The sequence below is a fragment of the Cynara cardunculus genome, unplaced genomic scaffold (assembly GCF_001531365.2).
Source record: "Cynara cardunculus var. scolymus isolate 2C unplaced genomic scaffold, CcrdV1 Un_Scaffold_6240, whole genome shotgun sequence".
In the NCBI taxonomy this organism is placed as follows: domain Eukaryota; kingdom Viridiplantae; phylum Streptophyta; class Magnoliopsida; order Asterales; family Asteraceae; genus Cynara; species Cynara cardunculus.
The window spans coordinates 4,647-16,442 of NW_020202845.1; the positions used below are offsets into that span (position 1 = coordinate 4,647).

Here is an 11,796-nt window from a genome sequence, read left to right on the forward strand (position 1 = left end):
ATCTTCTCCGTATGGAAATAACAACGGATATTGAAGAGGAAGGTAAAAAGGATGTAATTCACTTATTTGTTGTAAATAACCTGTCTGATGTTGTACAATGATATCTCTTTTTTCAATTGTATCACCATCATCTCCAACAATTAAAGCTGCAACCTTTGAAGCAGTTGGAAGGTTATATGTTCTTCCATCCTTTTCTCTTTTTCCAATCAGCGGTAACTTTAGCTTCACATCTGGGTAGCATTCAAACAATCTCTTGCAATTCTATAAGACTTCACCAACACATTTTTTGCATCTAGTATGTTCTTTAAGTATTGATAATCTCAATATCAAGGGAATCATAATTTGATACAGAGGCTTCTTGTTTTTCACTAAGTAAGTCATAACAAACATAAAATCACAGTGACCATTAATATAACCATATTATGTAATTCAAGTAAATTTATTTAGAGATATTACAATAAGGATGAATGTATACCTAAGTGAACTGTGTCTATTTGAAACTTCATTTTCGGTATCATATATGTACAGTTGAGAGAATTTCGGTTTTGTTCCATCTGGTGGTAGAAGACTACCCATCCTATGGTAGTTTTGACCATTAAGCCTGTATATGTATGGTGCATTTCCACTATTAATGGAAGAATCAATTTTGCCACCCATTGATGTAAATGAGAACATTAAATTATAACAACGAATGTTCTTCATAAAGTATTTGCTTTTTGAGTCCTCACAACGAAAAGATTTAGTAAGAAGTAGCCATCTCTTTCTCTTTTGGAAGCTGAACTTTGTCATAAAGACAACAAAAGGAGTAACCTGTTTTCATCCCGCATTTTTTCCCTCGAAGAGCTTCATCTCTCCATAGTTTTGCATCACAACATTCACAAAGAACACTTTCATCACCGTGATCCAAGTACTCTGTTTAATAAATTCGAATCTAATAACTAACTGTAAGTATTAAACATTTGATTAATCAATAATTACCTTCAGAAATTCCTGCAATTATGTTTGTAGCTGTTACTGGATGGTCCGGTTCTTCATCTGATGTAATATCAATGATTGGTATATCAGCTACATTTACATTCCTCCTTTGTAATCTATGATGCCCTGCTGATAACCGAACCATAAAAGAAGCTTGCTCTATTGTCGATAAAGCCATGGATGAATTGGCGCTAGAACGTAACCAATAGTGTTTATTTACATGAACACTTGTTGTTTAAAATATACAAATTTAAGTAATGTAAGACATGTGTTAGTATTGAAAATGTATTTGAAGCATTACTTAAAAATGAGGTGTACAAGAGATTACACATACCATTAGCACTATCAGATAATGGATTTGTGATAGTCACATCTGAAGAAGAATGTGCAAAATTTGTATGTTGATATTGTGGACATGTGTTTGGATCCATATTCTCACTATGGTAGGGAATATCATTCCTCTGAGATGAAGATCTTAATTGTCTATCATAATTTGAGATATTATCTGTAAAAAGATAGAGGAAAGTGTAATATTCAGGTTACAAGTTTTGATTTGAGATTTTGGAATATATATATATATATATATGTATATGTGTGAGGGTTGTATAGCCGACCTTTGTTAAAAAAGGCGGCCATAAACTTGCTATAAATAGCAAGTGTATGTTAAAAAGGAAGGGTTGGTTTTTGGAGAGAATTCTTCTACACATATTGAGAGAAAAGAGTGAAGGCTTAATCCGATCAGCACAATAAGGTGAGTGTATTATGCTTTGAAGAATTAATTGTTGCATAATAATTCAATTGCTGTTAAAACTTGTTATTTATAACTGCAATTCATATTGACCAGATATTTATCTTAAATCGGACAAGTATTGTCCGGATTCAAGTTAAACCGGATGAAGGGTGACCGGATATTCCTAAAATCGGACGAGTCCCAATCGGAGTCCATCTTAAATCGCTTAAGTATTGACCGAGGTTTCCTCTAAATCGCTCAAGTATCAACCGGGTTCACCTAAACCGCTCATGTGTTATTCGATATAGCCTTAAACCGCTCAAGAGTTATCCGGTTTAGAGCTCTACCGCTCGAGCCTTACCCGAATTTGTTCTAAATCGTTCAAGTGTTAATCGGGGTAACTTAGAAATATAAAGCTTCAGGTTGTCCGGATTAGATATCCGGACTATATTGTCCGGATTATATCTCTGGATGGTTGTCCGGATTGCATATCCGGTTGATCATGTTATTATTCCATATTTGGTAGAGAGATGTAATGGTGGTGTAACCGCGAGAGAGATCTAATGGCAGCGTAACCGCGAGAGAGATATAATGGCGGTGTAACCGCGAGAGAGATGTAATGGCGGTGTAACCGCGAGAGAAATTGATTAATATTTATATCTGTACAGGTTTGATTCTAAACTGCTAGTTTAGAAAATATGTTATTTGTTTAAGATCTGTACACTCACTAGACCATTTGGGTCTAATGCTCAGTTGTTGGACTAACCTATTTTGCAGGTCATCATACTTCGCAAGATAAAGGAAAAGGAAAAGTTTAGAATTGATGACTTTTAGTTGCTCTTAAATGTATTTAAGAAAGTTTTTGTTAGTCCGTATTTTGTAAACAATATTGTATTTTGTATTATGAGAATGTGTATGTGGATTATCTGTACATAGTAATTGTGGGTTGTTACAGTTGGTATCAGAGCCTTAGTTTAAGAGATCTGAGTATTTGTGAAATACTTAGACTTAAACTAGAGATGTGGAAGTTATGATAATAGGTTTCACTGGGTCTATGAATATGGGAATATGTTATAGCTGAACCTATTGTGAGAAAGATAGATTATATATGACTGATATAATCTGAGTTTTGGATAGACTTGAGGATAAACGTGTTAAACGTACAGAAAGAGACATACATTGAAAATGGCAGATAATCCAAATCAATCGGAAAGAACCTCTACCGGTTATGGAAGAGGTCGAGGAAGAAGAAATGTAGCCCAAGAAGTGGATCTGGAAAATATAATGACAATAGAAACACGAAGTCGCAGCAGGGGTCGAGGAAGAGGTAGAGGTGCTAGACAAGAAACTCATGGGGAACAGGAATTGTCGGTCCAAGAAAGTCCAATGTCTGGCCATGGTAAAGGAAGGGCAAGGGGTGGACACAATGTTCATGATCCCAGATATATTACCCAGGAAATGTTGGTAGTAGAGTCAGGAAAATTTCAAGAAAGTTTGGTGAACTTGTTGGGACGTACAACCCAAAATAATCCAGAAGAAGTAAGAAATCATGACCATCAGGAGGAAGCCGGAGCTAGTACCCCAGTAACTTGTACATCTGTACCTCACTTTGTCCTCAATACAGAAAGGAGGAGATATTAAGATGTTTCTTGCCTGTAAACCTCCCAAGTTTTCTAGTGAGCGTGATCTTGTTAAAGCCATATGTTGGCTTAAAGAAATAGAGCTGAGTCTACAAATAAGTAAAAGTGCAGAAGAGGACAAAGTCATGTTTGCTGTATCTCGTTTGAGATCAAGTGCTTTGTACTGGTGGGAAGTTCTGTCAAGTTCAAGTCCGAACATTTTGAAGACCATGTTGTGGAAAGAATTTGTGGTTAAGTTTAAAATGCAATATTGTCCTGAAGCTGCAGTACAAAAATTGGAAGATGATTTCCTTCGTCTTGAGCAAGGAAACATGTCAGTCCGCCAGTATACAGAAGTTTTCATGGAACAATCTCGGTTTGCTGAAGCCTATATTATATCTGAAAACAGTGAGGTGAGAAAGTATATCTGGGGTTTGGTGTCGAATCTTCGAAAATATGTGATATCCAGGAATCCGACAACATTTCAGGCGGCAGTTGATGCTGCTGAAATACTGGAACAAGACATTAACCGACAACCACAAGAAAAGGTTGGAGAGAAAAGAAAGAGGGAAGCTACAATGACTGATTTTCGTAGACCAAGGTTTATGGAAAATTTAAATCGACCTCTCTCAAGGTTTGCTGATAGAGCATGTACCCGATGTCATAAAATACATCAGGGAAATTGCAATACAGAATCTCAAGTATGTTATAAATGTCAGGAACCAGGACATATAGCTCGAGACTATCGGATGACGCGGAGGTGTTTTACTTGTAATTCATCTCAACATGTAAATGCCGATTGTCCGCAAGCAAAGGGTCGAGGGTCTAGTTTTGTTGGAGGTCGGGGATCTGGATATTCTGGGGGTCGAGGATCTGGGTATGTGCCAACAGGTCTTGGGCAAATGGATAATCGTGTTAATCCAAGTGGACGGGGAGGGATAAGACAGGCAGAGTCTAATGCAAAAGGGAGAGCCTTTCAGATGACGAGAGGCGAGGTGGAAGAGCACCCTGAAGTAGTGACAGGTACATTCCTTGTTAATTAAGTATGTGCCAAAGTTTTATTTGACTCGGATGCAAATCGTTCTTTTGTGTCACCATCGTTTGTTAACTGCGCACATTTAGATTCTAAAGCATTAAGTGAGGATCTAATTGTGGAAACAACAAATGATAGGGAAGTTTCGATTAAGGAAAGAATAGATGATTGTTTCACAAGTATAGAAGGATGTGAGGTGCCTATTGTATTTTCTTTGCCTTTAAGGGAATTTGATGTAATTATAGGCATGGATTGGTTAGCTAAAAACCAAGCCAATATAGTCTGTGATGAAAAGATGATTCATATAGACTTACCGGAAAAAGGAAAGATTGTGATTTACGGCGATCGACGTGATCGTTATTCTAGCCTTATCTCGGTTTTAAAGGCTCGAAAATATGTACAGAAGGGATGTGTTAGTTTTCTTGCATATGTTATAGATATGAAGAAAGAAAAGGGAAAGATGGAGGATATTCCAGTTGTAAGAGAATTTCCTGAGGTATTCCCAGAAGATTTGATAAGTCTACCTCTGGATCGAACGATTGAATTTCAAATAGAATTACTTCCTGGAGCAGCACCTGTTGCACGTGCACCATATAGATTAGCTCCTTCTGAATTAAAGGAGTTAATGTCACAATTGAAGGAATTGTTAGATAAAGGTTTTATCCGACCAAGTACTTCCCCGTGGGGTGCGCCGGTTCTTTTTATGAAAAAGAAGGATGGATCAATGAGAATGTGCATTGATTACCAGGAGCTAAATAAACTAACAATCAAGAATAAGTATCCTCTCTCTAGAATTGACGATTTGTTTGATCAATTGGTTGGGACTACTTATTTTTCAAAGATTGATTTACGATCCAGTTATCATCAATTGAAGATTCTGAATGAAGATGTGTCGAAAACAACATTCCGTACACGATATGGTCATTATGAATTTCTGGTTATGCCATTTGGGCTCACAAATGCGCCTGCAGCCTTCATGGACATGATGAATAGGGTGTGTCATCCATATCTTGATAAATTTGTGATTGTCTTCATTGATGATATTCTGATATATTCTTGATCGGAAGAAGAGCATGCTCATCATTTGAGATTACTTCTGGAATTGTTGAAACAAGAGAAATTGTATGCCAAAATGTCAAAGTATGAATTTTGGCTGCGATAAGTTCAATTTTTGGGGCATGCTATCTCAAAAGAAGGTATTAAAGTAGATCCTTTAAAGATTAAAGCCATTGAAAGGTGGGAAGCCCCAAAGACTCCAACTGAAATTAGAAGTTTTCTGGGATTGGCTGGGTATTATCGCAAGTTTATACAAGATTTCTCTCGTATAGCTACTCCACTAACAAAGTTGTTAGCTCTAATAATTACTTCATGTAAAAGTATGAAAAAGTATTCTGCAAGTGTTGACAGAAGGGTATCTTCCACAGAAGACATCAGAGGACTAGCAACAGAAGATGTTTCATCGCAGTTATTTATGACAAAGAAGAATGTGAAATATGAGTGGGATGAAGCACAAGCTCAGGCCTTTCAGATGTTAAAAGATAAGTTATGCAGTGCACMAATTCTATCTTTGCCAGATGGAATGGAAGATTTTGTGGTATATAGTGACGCGTCAAAGATGGGTTTGGGTTGTGTACTGATGCAACGTGGAAAGGTAATAGCTTATGCTTTCAGACAGTTAAAAGATCATGAAAGGCAGTATCCTACTCATGATATGGAGTTGGCGGTAGTAGTATTCGCTTTAAAGATATAGAGGCACTACTTATACGGAATGAAATGTCAAATCTTTACAGATCATAAAAGCTTGCAACATCTGTTCCATCAAAAAGATCTGAATATGCATCAAAGAAGATGGTTGGAATTGGTAAGTGATTATGATTGTGAAATTTTATATCACCCCGGAAAAGCAAACGTAGTGGCCGATACATTAAGCCGACAAGAGAAAAGTGGAACTATCAAAGCTATAACTTTACGAGTTGAATTGTTACCCAGTATTCAGGAAGAATTACGAGAGTTTCAACATGAGGCCATGAAGGAAGATAAGATTAAACAAGAAAGATTGGGTGGATTAATATCTGATCTGGTAAGAGATGATAGAGAATTCTGGAAATTCCAGAACAAAATTTGGGTACCATGCTATGGTAATCTCAGGAAACGTATTTTGGATGAGGCTCATAAGTCACGCTTTGCAATCCATCCAGATACAAATAAAATGTATGGGGATCTGAATAAACACTATTGGTGGCCAGGTATGAAGAAGGATATAGCTAAGCATGTTGAGCAATGCCTAACATGCCTTCAGGTAAAGATTGAACACCAACGCCCTTATGGTAAGTTGCAAACTTTAGAAATTCCAGTGTGGAAGTGGGATCACATCACTATGGATTTCATAACCAAATTGCCGAGAACATCAAAAGGTTATGATGCTATATGGGTGATAGTAGATTGATTATCCAAATCTGCACACTTCTTACCTATGAAAGAGTCATATTCGATGGAGAGATTGGTAAAACTATACATTGATGAGGTAGTGACACGCCATGGTGTTCCTCTATCAATCGTTTCTGATAGAGATAGCCGGTTCACTTCTATGTTTTGGAAGAGTTTCCAAAGAGAGATGGGTTCACAGATTAAGCTAAGCACAACTTATCACCCTCAAACAAATGGACAAAGTGAACAAACTATCCAGACATTAGAAGATATGCTGAGAGCATGTGTCATTGATTTTGAAGGATCATGGGATAGTCATTTGGCTCTGATGGAGTTTGCATACAACAATAGTTACCATTCAAGTATCCAGGAAGCACCTTTCGAGGTTCTGTATGGACGAAAATGTCGAACTCCTTTGTGTTGGAATGAAATAGGTGAAAAACGGTTACCTGGGCCGGAGTTAGTTCAACAAACTACAGATAAAATTGGAGTAATACGGGAATGAATAAAAGCGGCTCAAGACAGACAAAGAAGTTATGTAGATAAACGTCGGAAGCCGATTGAATTCCAAGAAGGTGATAGAGTAATGTTAAAGGTATAATCTAGGAAGGGAATGGTGCGTTTTGGGAAAAAGGGGAAATTAAGTCCAAGGTATGTTGGACCATTCCCTATTAGTAAAAGAATTGGAAAGTAAGCCTACAAGTTAGAACTTCCTTCAGAGTTAAGTGAAATCAAATTTAAGGAAGTGTCTAATAAGCCCGGATGTGGCAGTGCCGTTACCTGAAATTAAGGTGGATGAAAAGTTATGTTTTGAAGAAACCCCTGAACAGATTACTAACTACAAGATGAAGAAACTACGAAATAAAGAGGTTGGGTTAGTAAAGGTTCAGTGGCGTTATCATAAAGGACCAGACGCCACCTGGGAATCAGAATCAGAGATGCGGATGAAGTATCCCTACCTTTTTGCCTAAATGGAATTCTGGGACGAAATTCTTTTAAGGAGGGAATGTTGCAATATTTGGGTTACAAGTTTTGATTTGAGATTTTGGAATATATATATATATATATGTATATGTGTGAGGATTGTGTGTGTGAGGGTTGTATAGCCGACCTTTGTTATTAAAGGCGGCCATACACTTGCTATAAATAGCAAGTGTATGTTAAAAAGGAAGGGTTGGTTTTTGGAGAGAATTCTTCTACACATATTGAGAGAAAAGACTGAAGGCTTAATCCGATCAGCACAATAAGGTGAGTGTATTATGCTTTGAAGAATTAATTGTTGCACAATAATTCAATTGCCGTTAAAACTTGTTATTTATAACTGCAATTCATATTGACTGGATATTTATCTTAAATCGGACAAGGATTGTCCGAATTCAAGTTAAACCGGACGAAGGGTGACCGGATATTCCTTAAATCGGACGAGTCCCAATCGGAGTCCATCTTAAATCGCTTAAGTATTGACCGGGGTTTCCTCTAAATCGCTCAAGTATCAACCAGGTTCACCTAAACCGCTCATGTGTTATTCGATATAGCCTTAAACCGCTCAAGAGTTATCCAGTTTAGAGCTATACCGCTCGAGCCTTACCCGGATTTGTTCAAAATCATTGAAGTGTTAATCGGGGTAACTTAGAAATATAAAGCTTCAGGTGTTGTCCGGATTAGTTATCCGGACAATATTGTCCAGATTATATCTCTGGATGGTTGTTCGGATTGCATATCCTGTTGATCATGTTATTATTCCATATATGATAGAGATATGTAATGGCGGTGTAACTGCGAGAGAGATGTAAGCGGTGTAACCGCGAGAGGATGTAATGGCAGTGTAACCGCGAGAGAGATGTAATGGCGGTGTAACCGCGAGAGAAATAGATAAATATTTATATCTGTACAGGTTTGATTCTAAACTGCTAGTTTGGAAAATATGTTATTTGTTTAAGATCTGTACACTCACTAGACCATTTGGGTCTAATACTCAGTTGTTGGACTAACCTATTTTGCAGGTCATCATACTTCGCAAGATAAAGGAAAAGGAAAAGTTTAGAATTGTTTGTCCGTATTTTGTAAACAATACTATATTTTGTATTATGAGAATGTGTATGTGGATTATCTGTACATAGTAATTGTGGGTTGTTACAGAAAGTATAATTGTCAAAAAGTGCCTTCAACAGAATTTCTGAGCAGGTAATATTTGTCTCATTTAAAATCGAATTCAAAATGCTTTTGAATCAGATACCTTCAACATTTGATGATGTAGACTTCAATGACTATTTACTACTATTCAAAACCGTCTTTCTAAATTTGCTTCTTTCTCTAGCATCCATGGAATTTCCTTTTTAAAAGATCTGCAAGAAAATTAATCCTTCAACAAGAAACCAATGCATGAAGTCAGTACATAATAAAACATTAGAATGAACAATCATGAGAAAATGGACTCAGTTAGTCAGTTGTCTTAAATAATGCTTTTTTTACTGTAGTAGGAAATGGAAGTTGTATGTGATAACTATAATTTTATAAGAAGCAAATGATTACCTAGATGAGGCGGTTATGGAAACCGTAAATTAAAGGTGTAAATACAATGTAAATTAAGAAACTACTTGTCAGTGTTTTTTTGTACGTTCGTTTTTCAGAGTTATGTACCAGATTGTCGAGTCAGAGCTAATGAGAAGGCCTAAAAACGTTTAAGTGTTGTATGCAGAGAGTCATCCCACACACAGAGCTTCACTTACGATTCAAATGGGTCTACTTAAGTGGCATTTGTCCCTTTACACGTTTATTTTCCTTTTTTCGTGGCTTAATTGATGTTTCAAATGAAGAAAACAACTTTGATATGTTCTCTGTCTAACTAAGTCTGGATCCATTGTATCCAGACTTATAAGTCTGAACATACAAGTCTGGACGTATGTGTCCTTGTGAACGTGCATAATTGTTTGCCAGACTTACAAGGTAGCATGCCTTAGAAATATGAGAATAGATCTGAACTCCTTCTCTCAAATGGAAATTCAGAATTCTCTTCACATAATTGATGTTTCAGATGAAGAAAACAACTCTGATATGTCTATGTATCACTAAATCTGGAGTCATTATTTCCATACTTTTGCATCATGTACATGAAAGTCTGGACTTATGTTCCCTTGGTAAGATTCATAATTGTATGGCAGACTTAGAAGGTAGGTTGTCAAAAAAATTTGAGAACAAATCTGAACTCCTTTTCCACAATTAAATTCAATATTTATGACGCTTACATGAATACGGGAATAAATCCCATTACACTTAAGCTCTATATACGGGTCAAACCTTTTTGTGACCTAGATATATTTTGTAAAAAAACATCATTTACAACTGTTTGAAAAACAAATGAAAAAAATAACCAGTCAAACGAATAAATGTTAATAAAAAATATGCATTAATACGACACTAACAAAATAATACAAGAGTACTCATTTAAATAGCTCCAACAACTAACTAAATAAGTTCCACCCATTTTAGGAAAACGATGAATCTAAAGTACTATCTGAAATATCTTCGAAGTAGTTATTTATTTTTAAAGTTGAGGGAGATCCACGTCCACTCTCAGGAATGAAGTTATGACCTATAGGGGTTATACCAAAATCATCAAATTGGTTCGGGTTTATAGACCCGAAATCATGATGCATGTTAAAAGATGCAACTTCATCACCAAGTTGTATTGAATCAAATGATTGGTAAKCYRAAGGTGGTGCATCCGCAAGTGGAAGCTTGAGCGACTTTCGGTTGGGATGATGGTCGGACATTGATGTAACATTCGTCGGCGGTGGGTTTTCCAAAACCGTTGGCATAACGAAACATGTAATAGCACCAGGACCACCACGAAGTTTAATGGCAACATTATCATATACCCTGGTAGCCTCCTCCGACGTATCATATGTCCCCAACCACAACCGCTGGCGTGTAGCCAGATCCATAATCTCCGCTACCCATCTACCCCAACGTCTTTTCCGTACTACTTGGAACTTCCTAACGTTACCCTCTAGAGTTTTCTTCTTCTTCATAGCTTTCTGTTTCGATTCTACAGCAGATGGGCTGTTTCTGGCTGTCGTCATATTCCCATTGAGAGGCATCATTGTAGCTTTGCCCGACAATTCTATGTTAATTTCATTAGCATACTTCTTCACACGCCACCGTCCAAAATGGTCGTCATCTTCATCTCCTGAAGAATCAGTTGCATAAGGATCGATCATTGATACCCTTATAAGTTTTGGGAATGGTAACTCTTCTTGGTCAGAAAACTTCTCTGACATTGCCGGAACCTCCATTGTTATACGCCTTTTGTGCTCTGTTTGTTTGATCGGAGGTAACATGAAGCAGTCCTCCATGAATATCTGCTTTGCGATGAAAAAGGAATAGAGAAGTTTAAGAGTCGAAAATGGGTGAGAGGTGAGGAGTAGGGAATAGTTTATTTTAACAATTACCGGATTTGAAAAAAGTATAAATTTATTTAAACCTTTGGGAGGTCATTTCAACCGTTAGTGTTAAAAATATCTTTATATATTTAATACTATATGTCCTTTACGGTTTCCAATAAATTTCTACACTACACCCGAGTCTCCTTTTTTTGTGTGCCTATTTGCAAATTAAAATTAGATGAAACAATATTAGGTCTTAAAGGAAGAAGAAGATGAATGAACGGTCTCTTCAGAGAAGAAAATAAGTAGTGGTTTGTGAGGGATATTGCCTGGTTTGATGCAATCACTCTGTTTTTTATGATTATGAAAAGAAGGGTCATTGCATCGGACTAGGCTTCATTCCTTTCAAATCCTTTTGTAAAAATCAGATAGCTACCAAGGTATTACCAGAAGAGTTACTATGAGTAGATACAATGTTTAATGTATATATGTCATTCATATATTTCACTGTGTGTAAATTTCCTTTTTAGTATATTTTTCAGTAGCTTTGATTTCACAGGGTTTTAGAAAGCGAAGGAAGGGGCTATATAATTTGTTAGTATGACTTTAAATATGTTCATCTTATTT

At 36.7% G+C, this 11,796-nt stretch overlaps 1 protein-coding gene across 1 annotated transcript; it reads right to left on the reverse strand.

Moving 5' to 3' along the window:
• Positions 1–10,269: 10,269 nt before the first annotated feature.
• On the reverse strand, positions 10,270–11,079 carry LOC112504628 (ethylene-responsive transcription factor CRF3-like). Its single transcript, XM_025108579.1, has one exon. The coding sequence runs from the start codon at positions 11,077–11,079 to the stop codon at positions 10,270–10,272; it is 810 nt and encodes a 269-aa protein (XP_024964347.1).
• Between the last annotated feature and the right edge of the window lie 717 nt (positions 11,080–11,796).